The sequence below is a fragment of the Cryptomeria japonica genome, chromosome 8 (genome assembly GCF_030272615.1).
Source record: "Cryptomeria japonica chromosome 8, Sugi_1.0, whole genome shotgun sequence".
NCBI lineage: Eukaryota > Viridiplantae > Streptophyta > Pinopsida > Cupressales > Cupressaceae > Cryptomeria > Cryptomeria japonica.
In genome coordinates, this window is record NC_081412.1 from 30,358,606 (window position 1) to 30,381,883 (window position 23,278).

The window sequence follows — 23,278 nt, forward strand, 5'->3', positions numbered from 1 at the left end:
GTTATAGTTTGTTTACAGTAGAACTAAGCTTCCCATAAACACCATAATTTTGCTGAAGAGAAGTAATTTTGTGTGAGATTAAGGTTCTTAGTTCATAAAGTTAATAACTTGAAGTTTCTTCATGTTAAAATCAAGAGAATCAAGCATCATATAAATATGATGTTTTTCTTAATCTGCACATCTTGTGGCTTGTGATGTTCAGCTTATATCTGGCCTTTAAAACTTTTTCAGATTCGTGCTCCAAACGGACTTGCTCGTACGCACAGGTTTGCAACAGATTCTGCTGATCTTCCTGTACAGGAAGGGGAAAGAGCAACGGTTGCATTAGCAGCTCCATCAAATGTTGGAAGGAACATGGGCCCTCTCAGATTAAGTGCAAGGACTCCTGGATGGAGACCTGGTGAGCCCATGTCTATAACAAATCATGTAACTGGACTGGAATTCCGGCTTTTACCAGCTCCTCCCAAATCTGGAAGTTCAGCTTCTTTTGAGGCCTCATTTATTATTCCTGCATTAGCTTTACTTGCTGGTGGAGATGCTGCCACTGCATTTATTGATCCTACATTACCTAAACTCATCTCAACTGTTGCTGTTTCGGCCACTGTTGTAGGTGCTGCTGTTAATGCCTTAGTTTTACCACAATTGAATAAGGTATTGATTGAAAATTTGGTTTTTATGGGCCTATGATGTGCTTAGTAAATATTAATTTCATCATATCCTTGTCACTATAGTTCATGGGTGATATTTTCCTTTGTTTTTGGAGTTGAAAATTTTAAGTAGCTTTTTTTTCTTTTGAAGGAGACATTGTCTGAGCTAATATGATTATTTGCAGGAGTCACTGTTTGGTTGCCAACTTGCAGAATAGGTTAAGAGAATATAGATGTTTATCATTATAGATACTAATTCTTTCCCATGTTTCTATTCTTGATGTTTTTAAGGTGTGAAGATCCAATAAGGTTTGAAGATCCAATAAGGTTTTTATTTTTAATCATTTACATGCTTGGAAATTATTAACTCAAAATACCCTTGTAGATGGGATTTTCACTTTAGCTGTTCTAATGCTCATAGATGTTATCTTGTAGATTGTGATATAAATGTGTGTGAAATAGGGTATGATAGGACAAACATTTTGGAAATTGTCAATAATTTTAATTGCAAATAGTAGGATCTCTGTTGTGACTATGTACATGTGAATACATGTATTGCCGCCTAGTTTTCCTGCCCCAAATGCCTCACTCACATCCTCCATTTCCCTCATCAGGTACTCCTTTAGAAGCCGTCTTCAACCATTTTTGTGAAGGGTCTTGTATCATATACAACAAATGTTTGGGGGAACATTATGGAAAAATCACCTAAATCCTAATTCTCCCGAAGTTTTTGGAAATACCTACTGTATTCCTGCAGTTTTTAGAAATCCCTAGCTGTTTCCTACAGTTTCAGGTTTCAGATGTCATTTTATTGTTAGCTATTTGTTTTTCTCACATTTCACTTCATAAGTTCTGATGTTAAATTTTCATACTCTGAGGCTCTGAGCTCATTAGAATAGTTTTTGACATGCTACAATTGTGGTTCTATTTTCTAATATCATGGTGAAAAAATAAAGTTCTTTCCCCTTTGAGCATGACATGGCTTCGGTGTCAATATGGTTTTTGTGATAGGACTAATTTATTATGAAGGCTCACTCCTTGCTCCACAATTCAATTATTGTTGGCCATACTCGGTTCTTGCCTTTTCCTCATCAGATGAAATTGCACTTCTATTTTACCATATTATTAATTGTAAAATGGTTATGGAAGTTTCAAACTTTCATATTTTTGATTTACTGCTAGCCGTTTCCTATAGTTTTTGATTTCAGATTTCATTTGAATTGATAATGTTTGTTATATCAGTTTCAATTTTAAAATGTATGAGTTTTGAATGTTTTGTTTTGAGTATTGAGTTTTGAATGTTTGTTATGAGTTTTTTTATTTTAAAATAGCTATCAAAGTTCAAACTTATACATTTAAAAAGAAATTAAATATATCATATATATATATATATATTTGCCATATCTATATTCCTAAATCTGGGAAATATATTTTGCCATACCAGAAACTCATTCCATTGTCACAACTACCTGCCTTTGTTCCCAAATAACGTGTAACATAATCAGACACACATAACATTCCCATGTTGTGAAGGTTACATTTGAGTTGAAATCCATGTAGTTTAAGTGGAATTTAATCCTCGCATGAATCTTCAAGTTCTCAATAGACATGCAATTAAATATTTCTTGAGAATTAGTAATTATTTGAAAACATTTCTTATGATAGTTTTATGTGTAATGGGGAACAGGAAAGTAGGACAAACCTTACAATGGAAAAAATGCTGAGGCTGCTACAGCTACACTTTATTTTAAACATCTGTTCTGCCTTACATGGAGGCTTTGAGACAATAGCACAACTATACTAATATTTACCATATGGGCATGAATACATGCACCCAGTATTGCTGTACATCAGTCAACATGCCACATAGCTTTGTTGATTTTCTCATGGAGTTGCTTTCAATGTTAGCAACCTTGATGATTGGGACCTACCCCTGACTACTGGCTTTATAGCTTTAGCTGTTTACTCATCACAACAGTTTGTTTATTAGGATAATTTATTAGTGGTTGTTTCCTTTCTGGGGTTGTTTTTATCTTGATACTTTGACCCTTGGGCTCTGCTCAGTTTGTGTTGAATTAGGATGTGATTCCATTCTGTCCATTCTTTTTTGTGAATAGTATGTGGTTATGTTTTAAAGTAATATATAGATTTATTTCATTAGAAAACAAGGTTCACTCCATGTGGTCATAGCACTCGTGCCCTTGACACATATGGTTGCATTGCTTTTGCATTTGATACGAACCTGTTAATTTATCATAGGATCCAATGCCATTAGGCAACATGTCAGATAGTTTTCCAAATTTTGCATGGAGTCACTTTTGATGTTGGTTTTGTTTGCAGTCAACTAAATTTGCATCTTTCTTGCTTCCCGGACCCAAGGTTTTCTTATACCATGTTTTTTGTTTATTTGTGACGATTGTAGAGCAACACGTATGGTTCCTCCAGACCAATCATGATATGCCATGTGTTTTGCTTGCCATGTGGGCAAGTGGGCCCATGGCCAGGTGACTTGGTTCATATTTTAGATTGCTTTATAATAGTTTTAAAAGATTTGTTAGGGGCCTACATCCAAGGAGAAAATATAATGTTCTATGTGGATGAGCATACGGCTTTATTCCATGTTGACGTGGCATATTAATATATTCTAAATCCTTTGAGGGATGAAATAACCAAATATTGGGCCCACACCTCTTTGTCTAGATAGAGGCACCAGTTTACTATACATCTCGTTCAACAATATGTTGCAGTTTGGTGTTATTTTTGTTCCCTGGGTAGGCTTTGAGATGGTGTGGCATTTCATTGTTCAAAGTGGGCATATTTACAAGCCTCTTATTGCTTCTTGCTGCCATCTCATCATGTATTGTCCTTTGCGTGCCTGTCTATTACTGAAAATGCAATGGAAGGCTAATGTTTCCATTTTATAATATTTAATTTGAGTATATATTTTTAAAATTAATTTTGATATTATAAATATTAATATAATTTCTATACTAGTAACAGACTAATAATAGTGATTGCTGTTTCAAAGTGTCTTGTTGTTGTTGCAACCCCTCTTCTAACATTCTCTGGAGCATATCTTGAAAGTTATATATTCCATGATGGGTCATAGGATCGAAAGTTATGCTTAAGGGTCACTAGTCTTGAGATCTAATGTTCTATAATTTGACTTTGTATGGATGGGCAAGCGAATTGAGACATGATATGTATGTGAAACTCAATATCATAGGATGTGATGTGTAGTGGCCTTGATGCCATTGTTCCAGGGCCTAGGATGGTACTTGGTGAATAGACACATTTAGCAGTTATGGCAAAAACATAAAGTTGACTGGCAGAATCTGAAAACTAAATTAGAGTGCAAATGGGGAGGGGAAGAAGGATCAACTGGAACAAGTAGATACTTAGATAAGAATCGTAATGCGAATTTTTATTATGCAGTAGTCCTGTACATGATTTGGGAAGTCAGATATATTGAATGACTAGGTATTGGTGATGTGCTTGGTGGTAATTGAATTTATCTTAGAGATTCAGTCAAAGTCAAATTTATCTTTGATGGGACTATGTAGGGCTGACAAGTTTGACCACCCATATGAGAAAAAATGACAAAATTGTAACGTCATCTAGGAACTTGACACATATCTCCTTCTTTGATGTGTGGACAATATTATTTTCTCTCTTAATGAACTCATGTACTCATGTTCTAGCATAAATACACCCGTTGTGGTATATATTAAGCATTTCATATTTTTGGAGGCCTTCCTCATTGTGGGGAAAAATTGCTAGAGATAGAATTCTCTTGCATAGAGTTATTGGTAATTAAAGTTAAAAGTCCATTGTCATGGTTCTTGAGGTTGTGTGATCGCTTATAGTCATTGGATTCAAACTAAGACACATTTGGTTTGGATAATGGAAACTTTCCATCTCTATTGATTTGAGTTGTCAGTGTTGTGTATTTTTATCATAGATGTAATGAGCAACAAAGTAAATAATGTAGGATTTGTATTGGTGATTCTTGCAATGGACTATCGTTTGATTTTATCACTGTTGAATGTTAATGCTCTTAGGTTCATAGCTCAATAGAATATAAGATTTTTTATTATAAGATAGTTATAGAAATTTCAAACTTTCATATTTAAAAAAATTGAAATATATATTTGTATATAAAATATTTGTCATTCCAATTTCCTAAATCCAAGATAATTTTTGGTGTACTGGAAACCTGTCCCACCATATCCATCCCCAGAACTCCTTATAACAGAGCAAATATACTAGCTGAAGAGTTGCACCATTGACAAAACATAGTACAGACAAAATCACTTCAAGTCAAAATTTCACTACTTAATAAATAATAGCCCAAAATTCTTTATGATTCTAGAGGGTATGAGGAAATTCGTTTGGAGTTGTGTCAATTTCTCCAACTTTTGAAAAGATCAGCTTTTAATAGTATGAAATTTTGAAGTATGGATATTTTGTAGAGAATATTACATCCAAGATACTTTGAAGGGGTACAAGATAAGTATAAAGTGATGATTACATCCATATAAAATTACAATGCAGTGAATCCTTTGGATGAGGACAGTGGATGTGGCAATTGACTACCTATGCTGGATTACTAATGGAAGCTTCTTCAGGTGGCAGTGCTCTTGAATTGGATTGGGAGTTTAAGCATATTAGAAGTTACCTGGCAGTATACTACATGGATTTCATGCCTAGGAGAATGCTGCCAAAGTTGGAGTAATAGATATTTTCCCAGAGACTGTGTTCAAAAATGCCTGCTTATGTTCTAGTTATTCCTTATGCAAATGGACAGCCATCTGTTTTTACCTTAAGCAATATTGTTTGGCTAGAGTTGGAATCTTGGAACTCAAAAGAGAAAAGTTCAAAAGTGTTAAAATGAATCCAGTATTGATTGTTTCGTTGGATTAGTGGCCTCTACAATTGTTTGCTTTCATTCATTGATTATTATTGATTACCTGGTCTGGTAACAATGGTCGTTAGAGATCAATTCAAAGCATGTTCACTTTGAGCAGGAGAACTCATAGGTACTTGAAGACCATATTGTGAAGTATGTTGTGTGATTCAAAGGAAGAACTAATTTGAGGCCTTTCCTCTTTTCTAATTATTTGATGTTTTTATATAATGTGTGGGAACATTGCTTTCATGTTGGTAATAAATTGTTGCTTCTGTATCAATTTGCATGAAAGATCTGCTAAATATTGCTCTTTGAATCTTCAGTCATCTTTCCAAGTCAGTTCAAATCAAAGAATAAGTTCAAGATTGGTTCGATGGGCTAGATTGGGAAGGCATTGTGAAGAGTTCAGTCCAAAGGATTTTGTCTAAATTTTCAGCTATGGATGCCAAAATCTTGTAGCTTCAAGTGCAGGTTGCCAGTTTTGCCCATATGGTTCTTATACACTCACAATATAATTTCAATAATAATAGGCATTCTCTTCACTTTGCACCATACTGAAAGTCTATGTCAGTACATTTGGAACACTAAAATTTTTAGAATACAGAGGTGAAGAGAATCAATACATACTGACGATATTTAGTGTGCACTCTTTTTACAGAAACTATATTATCTGATAGCCATAGTAATCACTTTGTGTTATAGCAGAAGCAACATAATAGATTTTTACACAAGTCTAATAGGTGTTATTCAAACCACATATGAACTGGTCATTCATAACAGTCTCAACTCTGCAATTGCCATCTATATAATGGATCATTGTATCTTCCCAGTGCGTGTTTTTAGTGTTTTCTTATATTGAATCTTTCTTGCATCATCTTGTCCCTGTTTTACCATCCTTGTTTTCTGTTCACCATGTCGGATAAAGAGAACAGTGCAATTGCTCAATCTATATTTGATAAGTACATTTTTTAATCCATCTTGACAACTAACATGATATTTTATGAATTATTTTCACAATTGCATATGCCTGTTCTATGGAATTATTCACATATCCTTTAATGGCTATGGTAGGTTCTTAATATAAGCCACTGTTATGGTTCTTAAAACCTAAAACTCAGAATGAAATTACACACCTGGCTTCTTCCTATTCCCAATGCTATGCTAGTTTTGAAGTGTCTTCCAATCTTACTGCAGCTTCCTCAGAGGATGGTGGATATAGTCGCTCTCAGACAACAGCTTCTATCACAATATGATCTTATGCAATCCCGTCTTAAGGAACTAATTCAAGATGCAGAAGAAGAGGTAAGTGCTTTGTTTATCCAATTCCTGTAACAAAGGCAGATAAGACAACTAATGATTGTAAATTTGTAATGCATTTCCTTTGTATTGTATACAAGCTTAGAGCTGATATTTGCAACCAGTATGGCATTTACAATGGCTTTTGACTTATCATAGTGTGCTGCAAAATATTGTTAATGTGCTTAGGTATTATTTCAATAAAATATAGACAAAGGTTTAAACACTCAGATATTCAGAGTTACAGACACATAAATACATTAATAATATAACTCTGGTGTAATAGAATATGACATAGATCGATAATAAATCATCACGTGTCACTAGACTATTATGCATTTCCTATTAGCTGGGAACCAACCCTGTTTGTAATCTACTTTCCATTTTGACTAAATGTTGGAAAGAAACGAGAATAATGAATCATCATGTGTCACTTACTGGTTTGCATATCCTATTATGTGGGAACCTACCCTAATTTTTGGATCTGCCTTCCAGTTTAGCTATACACTGCAAATATACAAGATAATTACAATAGAAAATTTACAATGACATCAACCACTTGCCACAAGCATTTTTTTAAAATTTTTGTTTACACCCTGACAAAATTAATATTTCAGCCTGATTAAACCTGTGCAGTTCACTTTGGACTTATTCTTATATTGAAAAAATATGGAATTGAGAAAAAAAAATTAAACAGCGTGAACTGTATGCAAACAAATGAAATAATTAAATTATTAAATCTTATTGAAGAATGCAGAATGGATTTTCAAGGGTCGTTGAAGCCATTTTTGGCTTTGAATGTCATTGTATTCCATTGCATACACTATACAGAGTTTCTTGATTTCTACAAATATTTTTTTAAATAGGTGCATAGCTCTTTGTGCTGTTTCTAAATGTGGAATGACTGTGCAGTGTTTTCCCCCAACTTTTTTCATACTGTATTGCACATGACTTTATCCATGTTTGTGGTTGTTTTCAACCACCTATGGTGCCCTTTGGCCTGTTCTGTAGTTCAATCACAATGATGTATGCTATACTTGCAGCTACTTTTCATAACTTTAGATTTAGGTGTATATTAAATAAATTCAATGTTCGATTGACATTGACATGGATATGCATATGGATGGCACATTAACAGGAGTACATGGTGCTGGAGAATGTGTTGTGGCAGCGTCACTGGTCATGTTAAAAATTTTACCCGGTGCACTGCAGTTTATAAGGGGGGCTACCCAATTCGTGCAGTCTTAAAAAAATTAAAAAAAAATTTATTATAATAAATTTAAAAATATTTTAAATAAACTTAAATTTTATATATTAATTATATTAATAATAAAAAATTTAAGTAAATATTTAGAAATACTAAATGTTAATATATAAAAAACAATCGAAACATTTTAAAATTATATGTATTAAAGTTTATAAAAAAACAAAAAATAAAATAAAGACAAAACCTTAAACAAAAATACGGAAGCAAACTATTATCTGGCCTACTTCACCTGTTGAAGGTACTCCTGCCAAAAGGTTTGATGCTTTGATTTAATGCTGATTCCAAGCTTCAACAATGTACACCATTGCCAAATTTGCCCCACAACAAAATGTTCCCAAACTGACATAGCAGCAACAAATGGTTTTTGTCACAATTACCATGTTATAGAGAGCAGTCAATGATCAAAACTTCCTCTTTCCACAGTGTTTTATACTTGTCCCGAGTCTTACAATATAGAAAAAATTTGAAAAACTATATTGAATTTTGTTTTTTAATTTTATATTTTTATGAAAAATCCCAAGCCCTTTCTCTATATGAATTTAGGACAAATTCCAATGATTTTTTTTCTAGGTTTTTTTTAAAAGCTTGCGGGATTCAAACTTTGTGGATTAAATTATGTGAACCTTGTGACACATTGGATCATCAGTTCTGAATCCCCATACACAGGTTTGTGAGAATTTCCTTGGCTGCAAAAAGAAGACCAAACTTGCAACCTGTGAGTTATATAACATTACGGAGGCCTGTTTGAGACTTATGCTAAAGTTTAAAACCATAAGTTTAGGACTAGACCAAAGCACACCACTAGGAGCAGCTATGCTGGAATTAGCTTTCAAGGCACCATCAAAATAGCGTATGGTAATTTTAAATGAATTTGATTTCTGATGCGTGACAACCAACAATAGCAGTATTAGTGAAACCCCAAAAGGTTCCATTTTCCAACATAGCCAGCTGGGTTTTGTAGATCAGAGTGTTCTTTGGGTTAATTGTATCTTTGAATTTTGTTTTGTTTTTGTCAATCCAAATAAACTACAGACAAAAGAAAGGTAAGGCAGACCATAAAATACTTATGAGGGGCTTGCCTTTGTGCAGGATGTTGTAATAGGAATTCCATTGTTGGGTGCAAAAAACACGGCTCAACCTATTTCAAAAGTGGACCCCAAAATAGAGATAGAGAAAAATCAAAATGGAGGAGGCCTCCTTGCAGTCAAAGAGGAGTGATATTGGGATTCACAGGCTCTGAAACATCTTAAATAGATACATGGCTCCATGATACCCCTCTTAATGAGATTTTCACCAGTGAGAATCTTATTTTGCCTGACAAGCCACAAATTTTTCATGCTTTGGGAGTCAGACTGAAGCTCCATATGCTCTACAAATAGCAATCAATAGGTTCCCCAACAAGGAGAGAATAAGTACCAACCTGACGAGCTGATATTTCCCCAAATTAAATCATCTGCACAATGAGGATCAGTAGGAAGGATGGCCCAAACATTTCTTTCTAATTAGCCGCAACTTGTTTTGATGTTCCTTATAAAGACTATTAAGGTGAGACCATTTCAGCAGACTTCAATCTCACTCAATGAGGTGATCAAGTTTTTCCACCCTGAGCTGCTTCATGGATGAAAGGAGGCCACTTGTGATGAGAGAGCGTAAATGTTTGTGGCTCAGAATTGAATCATCCCAGCATTTGATGCTATGAGCGTTTCTTGAATGCCACAAAGTTTTATTTTTTATTAAATCAGTGGCCTTAAGAACAATCAAGGATTAGATTTTAGAGGTGCCAGGCTCTTGAAGGATGGATTGGAGCAAGCACATGCCATCTTTACCATTGCCATATTTATGAACAAAAATCTGCTTCCAAAGAGTCATTGGAGGTTTGAGGACAGTTCAAACATGGTTAGCTCCCAGGGTAGTGCTCATAATGAGTGCAGGCCTAATTCCCAGGCCTCCTTGGTTTCTCTTTAGAGACTTTATGTAATTCAATAAGGTGAATTTTGTTCCTGAAGGTTTGCTTACCCCCTTGGCATAATAAATCTCTAAATTTTTTGTTTAAAGATAAATTACCAGTTGTGGTTGTGGTTCGAATATTATTTCTTATTAAATTAACAACACAACAATTAGGGACTAGATTTTTGAGGTGCGAGGATTTTGAATGATGGAATCGAGCAAGCACATTCCATCTTTACCATTTCCGTATTTATGAACAAGAATCTGTTTCCAAAGAGTTAATCAAGAATTGAGGAAAGTCCAACAAGCCTAGCTCCCATTTGAATGCTCATAACAAGTACACATCTAATTACCAGGCCTACTTGTTTTTCTCTAGGGACTTTATGCCAGGCAGCAAGGTGCAATTTTTTCCTGTGGGTCTGCTTATCTCCTTGCCGTAAGAAATCTCAGAGTTTTTTGATACACACACACACGCATACACACACACCAAATTCTTATTATATCCTTGAAATATCTTCTCCTAATAAATAAATAAATGATAAATACTTTTCATCAATTTAGTAAGTGTCGGATAAAATAAATCTGTCATGATTTAATAATAATATAGTAAAAAATAAACCCTTAACAATTCAACTAACAAATAGCCTTTTCGATTTAAATTAGAATCTCCTAAAGTAGCCCAAATTTCTTGTCAAAACATATTTATTTCTCTAGAATGCATCTGCACCTCACACAAGGACATTTGAGACACTTTATTGAATGCTGGTAAAAAACAGAGGGGAAACTTAGATGACAGTGGGTTATGAATGGAAACCCCAGCTAATGCTATACCAGCAGCCAATGAAATAGATGAAGGGGATGGATCATGACCCTCCTAAGAGTTCTGGGTCTTGGCATTCAATCTCGATCTATGCTATAGAGTTCAAATTGCGCAGAGGCAACATAGTAGACTAAGGGGGAATGCAACAAATTACAATGTCATTTTCAGACACATAATGAAAGTGAATGTAATGATGCTGTTTCGGAACCATTAAATTTCTGTTGAAATATGTCTCTGTTGGACTTTACACTGCGAAGGACACAAGTTTCACTCCAGACAGTAGCAGATTAGATTGCCCTAAAACAAAACAATATCAGGAAGAGCAGCAATAGATGATTAAATTGCAATCTCTGTGACCATTTATGTAACTTTTTAGTAGGTTGCAGGTATATTATCAATAATAAATGTATATGAATGTGTTCACTATGGGAAATGACTGAGTGCATGGTCATGTGATCCTAAGTAAGATTAGCTTTTGAATATTATTTTAGATGAACATCATTGAGGGACTCTTTCTGACCTCTTCATGTATTGCACAGCCTATGTTTACAGGGATCTATTAGTGACGTTCATTAGGAAGATACCACTATCATCTTCTATTGTTTTCAATGGTTTTTTGGTCTTTTATTTTCATATTTCTTATTGCTTATTGCATTGAATCGTCTTGTTGATTTGCCCATGATGTTTGAAAAATGGCATATGTTTAAATCCTTTATAAAGATCGCTTTGGTAAGGTTACAATGGTTAGCATTAAACACTTGCCACTGAATCCCTAATTACATAACTAGTTAATTGGACATCCTATCTTGGCTACAGATATGGCCACTACAACAAGTGTGCAACATCTCATGCCCATTGAAACTTACTGGTTTCTGATCTCTGATTTTGAAGGTGTGGATGCTGGCCCGCATGTGCCACTTAGAGAACAAAATTGAAGTAGTTGGGGAATCCTCTTACAGGTAGAGCCCTTAACAAATATGTTGAGCAGTATGGAACTTTAAAAATTAAAAATGACCAGATTTTCATACCTTTCACTTTCCAAATGGATTATTCTGATGAATAATCAATGCAGCACATCCCTCTTTTTCGGCATTGAATGTAATTTTTTTTTTTGAGTTTTTCCTTTTGATCTTAATCTAAGTTATTTCTTTTCTTGGTCCAATGTTTGCTTGTCTGCTTGCAGTGCTCGGAGGAGCAGGGTCAAGCATGCTCAAGAAAGTTTGGATGAGGCTCTTGTTGCAAAATTGGAGCTTATTGACAGCTATGCAAAAGTTAGTTGTTTTGAAAGTTATATTTTTTTTTATACGGTGAGTGAGGGACGTGGGGCCCTCACCCTTTTTATATAAATTCAAAATTACACAAAGGCCCGTTTTAAACAGTATGACACCCACATTGAATATTGGATTTGAGAATTAAGACTTGAAGACTATGATAATAACAGTTTGTAAATCTATACATCTATAAATAAACTATTAGGCAACATTTATGTCATTCATCATCCATGATCACAAGGATATTTTGGCATCAGCACCCATTCTGGAGACTTCCCCTGCAACTTCAACTAGCCCAGCACATCGTATCAGAAATATAATGTACTGTTTTGCCCTCTCTGCTCTGGCATTGCTCATGTGGGAGGAGGGAGATTGACATGGAGCAGTTAGTCAAGTTAAATCCACATGAGCAGACAAGCCATATGGTGTTGAATGTTATCAATCACAGCCACCATTGAATGAAATCTGCATTCAAGATCCCTGAAGGAAGCCACTGACACTAAACCTGTAATTGCATGACCAACAACTGGTTAATGTTCCACAGGAAGGGGGTCGAAAACCTCAAGGCCTTTCTCCCTTGCATCTGTGTCTAACTTGAGATCAAACTCTTATCGTTAACAAATTCAAGCAGGTTGGAGATGAATGTTAAAAAGGTATCTGTGTCAAGTGTTAACACAGCTTCTTACTTCAACTTCCAAGTATTTTGATCCAATGATTCTTTGATTGCACTCTCGGCTGTCCTAGACTGAATGAGGAAGATGGATTTCAGCCTCTGGCCAGAGATAGGACCCTTGAAGGACATTTCCCACTTAGCAGAGTATTGGTGAACTTTTGGCTCCATATTACAGACCAGAAAAGCCCTCGAAACCCCAAGTGCAATGAACAAGATCTTTGGTGGTAATAACAATGCATGTACATCACCGTAACCATCCACAAGCTTGTGCCGAAATGCAGGGCATCAAAAAGTGAATTATCACGATTCTAAATTAACTTCAATTGTGTGGGAAGTTTGGCAGCTACTCATGAGGTGGATGAGTAGCTACATCATAACTGCCCCATATCTTATTAGAGTCATTCCACCTTTCTAACATATGTCCAATTTTATATCTTCTCAATGTCAATGCCAAAGTTAGCTAGAAAGTCAGAGAAAAATGTCAATGCATCTAGAAGGCCATTGCCACCCTCAAAACTTTGTCTAACTTCCATATCTTGGATCCATGGTTACAAACTGCATGTAAGATGATCATGGAGTTAGCCCCAATGTAGAGAGAAGAGGTTTAGCTGCTAATTGCAATCCTAGGACAGGAGAAACCATCTCAGCTTCTTTGTTAAGTCCTGATGTTAGTTTTTTAGATGCAGTGACAACCAGATTGCGTGAGCAATCTCTGATCACACAAACTGCTCTTGATGCCCCTAGGATCACTTGAGAAGCACCATCAATATTTGATTTATAAAAGCCACATGGAGGAGAAAGCCACTTAGCTTTTTTCTCTGCTGAGGAGAAGACTGGACTCTCCCAGCTCAAGGAACAGGTTGTTTTAGAAGTACTGCAAAATAAGCTTTCCTGCTAAATATTTGTGTGGCTACTTTCAAGTGATTGATTTCTTTTGAATTGAACAGATAGCTTCACTAATCGAAATCGAGGTGGAGATGGACGTAGATGTTTTTGCTGCAGAAACAGCAACTAATACTGTGAGTGTTAATGCATTTTTGTATTACATCATTAGTTCAGGTCTTTAATTAGTTTTTTGGTATGCGTTGACCAATTGGAAACATAATCACATGGCTTTTCTTTTGTTCATAAAACATTTCTGCATATCTTTTTGATAGATATGTATCTGATGACACAGGCAAGTATAGCTGAACAAATTGAGCGCCTTATGGAACTAGAAGATTTGGAGAAGGTACAAATTTTGAAGCAAATCTCTTTACAGTAACTCTAGCTGGCTTACACAAATGATATTATACTTTTTAACTAACTTCTTCTGTTTGACTACATGTTAATTATGAGTTTTGTTCTTACAGCAATGGCAAATTCAGGCCGAGGCGAATGATGAAATTGAAAGGCTTCTAAGATCTGAACCAGTTTTACCTGATTTTTGAAGCATTATTTAATATCAGGCCAGTGTCATAGTTATGAATTTTTTTTTCACATAGATGGATATGTTGCGTCTTTATGGAGCTTTCTTCAGGGGGAGGGGAAAATATTCATCCTTTCTATGAATTTTGTTTCCAGGAGAGTTGAATTAGGAACTTTTTTATTCCCATCTGGTTTCTGTATTCTGCCTTGTCTTCATATGTTTGTACGGTAATGTATTTGTTTGTAATATATTCATATGTTTGTATCCTTGTTACATAATATCTGGTATTCAAATGTTATCAGTTTGGAATTTCAAGAAATGGAGAGAGATGCTCCAAGCACTTACTCAGGGATTTGTTGGAGAATGAAAGAATAGGACGATGGTCAAGAAATACATGTTCTAGGTTTCAACATTCAGATGAGAAAATGAGGAAATCAGGATACCGATAAATTGGAATTTTGCAGACATTGTTTTGGTGAAATAATATAGTTGTCAAACAATAAATTTTTTCACCAAAATGATAATTGCAAAGAGAAATGAAGTCGGTTGGTAAATGTCATCCTGTATGATAATGAAATCTGGATGTCTTATAAGCAAGCTTGACATACTATTATGAGATTGTAGAGCAGCTTATTAAATAGGCATTACTTGTCTATAAAGCGCGAGTAATATTCTACATAACGTTGGATCCTATGCTCGAAAAATGGAATTTGTTGGCAACGATTGGTAAACATTGAATTTACACGGTGAAAAAGTTGATAAAATATTTGGAATTTGTGGTCAAATACCTCAAATTCTTAAATTGTTAAAACAAAATATGGAAAATAATTAGAACAATGACGGATGTACTAAATTTTAGAACTCCAATGGACATGCAAGAAAGGAGGTTGTAAGCTGAAGCCAACATTATATCAGAGAGAGAACATTGAGAACTTTGAAGAATAAAATGGATCCAATATCTGCAGCAATGACGAAATATTAGTGGACGGCAATTTTTGATGCTATGATTGGTAATAAAGGATGCAAGAAGACATTAAGGACAGCTTTGAAAAATGGCGTAAGGAAAAAGATATAGTAGAAAAGCATCACAAATTTGAAAGATATAGAAAGCTAGCAAGTCACAGAAGAAAAAGGTTAAAAGCCTATAAAGTGTATCCGTTAAACGATCAATGAATTCGTGTAGCTTTACACCCTTATCCAGGCGCTCTAAGTACAAATCGCCTAGATCGCCTAGAAATAAGTTGGTTGACGTATATTTGGCATATAACTCCATAGATGACCTGATATTCGAGTCAAACTACACAAAATAAAAATCTGAAATAAAGTTCAATTTAACTAAATAGCTGAATTTCTTGCCACGAAAAGGACATAAAACTGGTCTATTTATATTTGATGATATAACAGAACAGCATGAGTTATCGTTCATGTTCCAATAACCGTTCACTCCTTGCACACCCAACCTTCTAATAACTAATTTTTAAAAAATCAAAAAATAAATAACTAAAAGCTCATTAATTACTTACACGTGTACCAATAGTTGCTCAATTTAAAGCTTTTTTGAACCATAATTGGTCCATTTGTGCACTTTTATTGGTACCCATAGCACACGACTATTGGGGCATTTGTGTGTAAGTATTGGCAATTTTAAGTGCACAGTTATTGGGGCATCTTTAATCAGGTATCGGGCAACACTTTGAAATGTGTACTTTTTGACCCTTGCACGCATAACGGATCCCACAACTCGCATCGTCACTACCCAGAAGCCAAAAAAATAGCTATAAGTAGTTAAGTCGCATGTAGAGACAACAATTTTTTTTTGTTGTTGTCAAAATCCAATGTACCGTTTACAATCTGTGGGTGCATGAAGTTACCTATAACGGCATCTGGTACGCTTCCCCTAGACCACCAATATTTTGTATATTTTTATCAAAGTGCAAATTTTTTTACATTGTTAGGTATAAATATTCAGCTATTGTTTGTTAATAAAGATAAGGGAAAAGATTAAGCCATCTAAGATGCATGTCATAATTATGTTTCAACAAAACTTATTATCATCCTTATTTATGATTACAATAAGAGGATAAATAGAAAAATCTATGATGCTTTCTTTAGAAAGTAAATTAGACCAATATTCTCAATACATATCAATAGGTTGAAATTTGGAATGAAGTCATCTAATGAAAACAACATTTTTTAAGTGTGATAGTATCCAAGTAACTAATAAGAATGAAAATATGTGAAAAATTGAATAAAAGATACTTAGGATTGGATCTAGAAAAAGTGTATGGGTAGTCATGAAGAGCTTGTTAATAGCTTTCCAATGTTGCAAGAACTACAAAATATGAAGAAATTTGTTAGAAAATAATGTGGTAATAATCAATTTGTTTAATCCATTTCGTACATAACCAATTAGAGAAAAGCATGCATACGAGCTTACATGATAACCATTATGCATAAATCAAATAGAAGAGTCACAAGATAACACATGATATACCTTAGGAAAACACTCAAGAGGGAAAAACCTATCCTCCAAAAGCATCCATACTCCATCTTATTATTCAATAACAAAACAATATATGCACTTATAGAATTGTCTTGAATACTTTTGAAACATCAAGCATCTCCCATGAATCCTCCATGTGTTCAAGCATGAATCCACACATTCCATGTCATGTTTCACATATACACTTCTCATAAAGACTAAATGCTATGCCAACCCAATCACCTAGCCAATCTTAACCACTAAACATGTGTTTTCTTATATAGACATAAGTTCACACAAATACAATTAAGTGGTTAAGTAAAACCATGTGAACACAAAAACCATTGACCCCTCATTTAATATTAGGTACTAAGTTTTCACTTTATTAATAGTTTCTCAATAATTATATTCAAATATCTCAATGTTAGATAGAACACATAAAGTGGTCCCAAGAATGTTAGCTCTTAGTGATGCACATACATCTAGGTCCCCCTAGGTGTATAACACACATAATGATAAAATCAAGATTATAAACATTATGCAATGTGTACAACACCTTATTCAAACACACCTTATTCAAACACCCTCTCACTTGTATACATTGCATAAGGGTCAATCAATGAAATACATCATCAGAGACACATGAAACCACATGAATCTCCAACATGCTCTTGTGTTGCATCAAGTTATCTACAATAAAACCAAAATGACCACTATCTCAAGAAATAACTCTCATCCTCCAACATGCCACATATGGAAGAGTAATGAACAAGCCAACATGAAGATGCACCAATCCAAGAACACAATTATAAAATCCAATGTGATAACAAAGGCTCCAAGCGGCCATCATAAGGCAAAAACCCACATGATCAAAAATGGCATCCGCAACAAATGCCAATACATCCAAACATCCATACCTAAAAGGTATCAATAGCATCACTAAACTCATGCCAACATCAAATGAAACCCATGAACCACAATAAAGCTCCCCGTATCAAACTTGTCAATGAATAACATACATATCCAATAACTCCCATTGTATGGGTAATGTTAAATCTGCAAATAAACTCGAGGCATATCCAGTCTACCAATCAACGTCCATATCGTGGTGTGATAAGTAATCAAAACAATGTAGTGCCAAGAACAAATACAATGATCCACATTTGCAACCCAAATAGCTGCATAATCTCTCACAATATGCCATCATCCTCCTAAATCATTTAATTAATCTCATGAAAGAAAGCATAGAACAAAGAGAGAAAACTAGTAAATTATAAATTGTTCTTCTACCAACATCTCAAGGAAGCAATACTGTCTCAAGTATGATCTCCTTACAACCCCAAATGAAAATCCAATACATCATCCAAACCTATTCAATCTCTTAGATCAAACAAACATATGTATCTTGTGTAATGACAACATGGATGTAAGCCTCTTTGACCAAGAAGATCAAACTCATAATAACAATTCCCTATACAAGAAATCAGCCCAATAAATCATCTCTTGAGATCCTCATAATGACATCATAATATCAACTCAAATGCACAAGGATAAAATCAATGCTAAACATCTCTCAAAATGAATCCTCCATAACTAACCATCCATCCATAGCTCAAGATTCATATCTATGAAAGATAAAGCATAAAGTATAAATCACTTGAAAGAATAATTGGTAAGTATCTTTTCAGATGATAACTGCCGAGAAGACCAGGTACCTTTCCAAATGAGTTTGGATAGGTTCTTACTAATCTGAAAGATATTAAAGCTCCGTTTCATAATTTTTATGAAAACTATTTAGGGAGGATTCTAATTGGCATGATATTCAATTAACATTGAAAGACAAAATCAAGGATCTCCTTCCTAGAAAGGTGTAGTTCAATATAATAGATTTCTTTATCAAAGTCTTTCTATAGAGGATTTAGAACATGATGTATTTTTAGTGGGCCCCTAATCCTAGGATTGATGGGCTATCTATTGAATTTTGCCAAACTATGTGACAACATATTAAGAAAGATTTCTACCTTGTTTATTTGGAAGCTTTGAGATAAGGTTCATTAGGTCCTGATTTTAATGAAGGCTTAATTAAGTTTCTTCCAAAAGGTAAAAACGAGGATTCCATTTTTTTGGATGGCATCCTATCACATTACTTAATACATCTTATAAAATCATTACTAAAGTTTTATCCTCAAGAATCAAACTAGTGGTCAAAGGGATAGTTAAACTTTGCACAAATTGGGTTCCTAGGTGGACATTTTGTTCTTAATAATGTAATTCTTGCATGGGAAACTTGTGAGTGGGCTCAACAATAAGGATATAATGTTTTACTTGTGAAGCTTGATAAGGCCTATGACAAAATGAGGTGGAGAGATGGAGATTTACTATCAAAATGCTGCAATGGATGGGGTTTAGCCCCAAAATTCATAAACACATACTAACATTTTATCAACAATTTTCTAACTGTTTCATTCCCTTGACAACGTTGTATTAGCAAGGGTTGTCCTTTAACACCATTTCTACATGTGCTTGTTGTTGATGCCCTTGATTATGTATTGCAGAAATATACTCTCATGAATCTAACTAGGGGTATTCATATTCGTAACAATGAAGTGTTTCTTAATTCTCATTTTGTTGATGACAATTTGCTCTTTATGTAAAATTTTGAAACAAAAATTAATAATGTTTTGCAAGCTCTTGACTTGTATTGCTTTGTTTCGGGATCAAAATTAGTTCATTAGATAGCTGAATATATCATGATCAAATCTGATCTAGTCCCTCATTGGATCCCTAAAGAATGGAAGTGAATTAGGCATGGAAAATTACTAGATATCTCAACATACTCTTTGGCTTGGGGCTCTATCTTTTTGAAATGTGGAATTGGTTCATAGCTAATTGAAAAACAAGATCTTTGATTGTGAAACATATTTTTTTCATTAGTTGGTAAAATTTAGGTGGTTAATCAATTTTCTTAAAAAATGATGTAGTAATTAGAAAGTACATATCCAAAACCTTATAATCAATGAAGGGAAATAACAATTCCTAAGATGCTATCTAGGCTAGTTAAATAAATGTTATCAGTAAATATATAATTAATCTAAATAGTTGAAAAACAAAAGATGGATTATGATTGCTAATGATTTGTTGATTTAATTCACTACAAAAAAATTGATGACCTTGAAATGTAGATTATCCTTAGGCTTAGTGAAAATCTAAAAAACCTTAAAGTTTAATCTTATTGCTCTAGATCAATTTACCCCAATGTTGATATGTTTTTTAATAAGTTTTTATTTGATACAATGTATACTTTTGTAATTGAGTTTGCTTCGATCTTTACTATTTATTTTGGCATAAGGATAAGTGGTTTCGAAAAATACATCGTGAGATTATTAAATTTGTGAGGCTTGCAAAAAGGTTGTAGCTCAATTGGTGATGATGATGGTATGTGATAAAAAACCCATCCACCAAGGTTCAAACCAAGAAAGGTTCATTTAATCCAAGTTCAACTCCCAAATGACTTTGATGAATTGGATCCCCTTGCATGCAACTTCTTAGTTGAAGTTGACTTTTGGTTTAGATGTATTCTTACTCCAGTTATTATAGTTCACTATATAAAGGTAGAGATATCAACATATTGTAATCTAGTTTAATTCCACAAATAAAAACTTGTGAGGGCTATATTCTCCTCAAATAAACCTCTTGAATGATTGGATTTATGATATTTGAAAATGTGGGTGAATGACAATTAAACATGCAACTAATTAAGATACAAAATCTAATGCAAATCCTTTTAGTGAACATAGCCAAAATTTTGTCTATTGAAGTATACTTTAGTTCTCCAATACTTTGGATTATTTCTTGAATTAAAATAATGCTCAAATGAATGTCTTTAAGTACCAAGATGATACACTATTAATCATATATTGTGCATAGGGTTAGACCGTTAATCCTATATTGTGGATAGGGTTATGAGTAATTGCTTGTGGCAAGCTTAACTCTAACTTAAATTATATGATCATTATTATATTTTTATTTATATATTTAGCTCATCCTAGGAGTTTATATAGTTATTTAAGCCAATCTGGGTGTTGTCCAAGGCATAAGTGTTGGAATCACCACTGTCGTTGGACCAAAAGCTCGAGCTATCAACGAACGCCACAGTGGCCAGAGTTAAGGATCCATAGGAAGCGGGAGGAAGCCATGTCATGAAACCCAAGGAGGTGCTGACCAACTGGCCAACAATCCCCCCCTCAACACCAACTGAGGGTTCTGCGAACTTCTTTTAAGGAATCATCGTTGCTCTGATACCTCTTGGAATTCAAACCCATGACCTAGCGCTCTGATACCACTTGTTGGAATCACCGTTGCTGTTATGCCAAAAGCTCGAGCTGTCAATGAACGCCACAATGACCAGAGTTAATGAGGCGGGAGGCGGGAGGAAGCCATGTTGTGAACCCCGAGGAGGTGCTGGCCAACTTTCCAACAATAAGTAGGGTATTAATAGGTGCGATTAGTTAGCTTATTATCATCATATTGTAATTTGTGTTCTTATTGAAGAATTTTGGAGGTTTTCTCCTTGAAGTGGCTAATTATTCTAAAAAATTATCCAGTATTTGGAATTATATTTCATCGTTTATGAAATTTGTTTCATTACAAGTGGCATTGGATCATCACAAAGGCAACAAGCATGGCAATTTTTTTAAATTTTGGAGGTCATTTTGGGAAGCAAGTATCTCTCTTATTTAATATTTTTTTCCTAATTTTAAAGAGTTTTTCAAGTACATATTCAATCTTTTACAATACAAATTTGAGGCTATCTAGTGGAAAATTCAAGGAGTTAATACGAATTAGGATTCTAAAAACAATAACTCCTAGGGTAGTAAGGTTGAATGAGATCAATTTATTCGCTTTTACTCTTGATTTGGAAACAAAAAGAGTGTTTTTTTTAATTACAATTTTTTTCCGTCAAATTTTTAGTTGAGGCTACAAAACAACAAATTTATTAGATATTTTTCTAAAAGGAAAGACCTAGGCCCAACTAGGTTATAGTTAAAATTTTAGATCTTTTGGATTTTTTTTGTGATTTATTACAAGATTTATTTTTTCCATCATGGTAGGGATTGCAATAACTTGGGCAAAAAGAATTTTGTCACACTTGCAAAATCTCTAGGTAATGAGGATATTATTGATGAGGAGATTGGTCCTATAGATAGTAAATCTATAAGGGAAGAAAATAATAGTATGAAGGAAGAAATACTTTCAAAAAATAGGATGGCAAGATAGGTCCCAAGTGATGATTGGACAAATATCTTTTAGACAAGGTTCTAGAGGTTTCAAACATATGAAGCCACAAAACAAGACTTGGGAAGAAAATGGATCACTTAAGGGGGATGAATCTTTTGTATAATTTGAATTAGAAATTAAGATAGTTGGCTACTCAATAAGTTATATGGCTATTAATTTAACACCAAATATGTATATGAGAAAGTTTGATGACAATGGTCTAACTAATTTAATTTGCCAAATGCAGTATCTCTTTGATAATCATGGTCCATATCAACAAATAGTTGCAATGAAATACTTATACTTGGAACCTGACCGATACATTTGGTATCATTGGCTATGTGAGGAGAAGAAAAACAAGAGATGTGTTTTCACATGGTCTATTTTCGAAGAGGAAATTATTACACACTATGGTGGAAATGTTATGGTTAGCTACCTTAGTTAGCTTAACAAATTAAATAAATTAGGTATGGTCAATAATTATATCCATCAATTCCAAAATTTGTATATAAGAATGGAGAATGTTGTAGAGGAAAGTTTGAAGGAATTATTCCTATGGAGTTTATAGGAACACAATAAATATTAGGTACACATGTTTCATCCAATTTTTATGTCTCAAGTGATGATTATTGCAAGACAATAAAGGAGATTTTTATGGCTAATAGAAGGAAAGGTTTGGTAAGTATAAGAGAGAAAATCTCTCCTACATAGTCATTTCCTCAAACTAGGAGGATTACTCCAAAAAAATTGAAGAGAAGAGAGAAAAAGGGTTATTTTTTACTTGTGATAGAAAATACAATCAAGAACATAAATGCACTTAAAATAAATTATTCTATATTGAAGGGTTGATAGAGGGAGAAGAGGAGGAACTATTATAAAAGGGTGAAAATGAGTTATATGAGGAATTAAGAGGTACCCAACCAACCATTTCTTGTTAAATACTTATCGTTGGAGTTAGCATCCCACATAATCTCAAGGTGGTGGATTTCTTGAAGAAAGAGAGTTACAATACCATAGATTTGAGAAGCATTTGCAATTTTATTCATAAGAAATTAGTTACTTGTTTGAATTATTCTATATATCCTAGTCTGTGATGTTAGTCCAAGTTGTAGATGGGGTACTACCAATTGTTTGGAAAATGTAGTAGAATTAAATTGACCATGGATAGAGTATCATCTTGATTGCCCAATGTTTTCTATTCTCGTGGTTTCAATATATAGAATGTTGGGAGTAGAGTAAACCACTGCAATAGGGACGATTGGGATGAAATCCATGAGATTT

The 23,278-nt window shown here is 34.2% G+C and overlaps 1 protein-coding gene across 9 annotated transcripts in view; it reads left to right on the forward strand.

Moving 5' to 3' along the window:
* The window catches only part of LOC131034612 (uncharacterized), a 68,156-nt gene extending 53,640 nt beyond the window's left edge, over window positions 1–14,516 (forward strand). For 4 of the 9 annotated variants that reach the window (XM_057966153.2, XM_057966149.2, XM_057966150.2 and 1 more), the window contains 7 exons: window positions 232–651; window positions 6,751–6,858; window positions 11,778–11,845; window positions 12,070–12,193; window positions 13,778–13,849; window positions 14,008–14,061; window positions 14,183–14,516. In XM_057966153.2, the coding sequence (XP_057822136.2) occupies window positions 232–651; window positions 6,751–6,858; window positions 11,778–11,845; window positions 12,070–12,193; window positions 13,778–13,849; window positions 14,008–14,061; window positions 14,183–14,260 (924 nt within the window). In that variant the 3' untranslated portion in view covers window positions 14,261–14,516. The remainder of the gene's footprint in view (window positions 1–231; window positions 652–6,750; window positions 6,859–11,777; window positions 11,846–12,069; window positions 12,194–13,777; window positions 13,850–14,007; window positions 14,062–14,182) is intronic. The other 5 variants (XM_057966156.2, XM_057966157.2, XM_057966152.2 and 2 more) reach the window with 5 other exon arrangements.
* The last annotated feature ends 8,762 nt before the right edge of the window (window positions 14,517–23,278 follow it).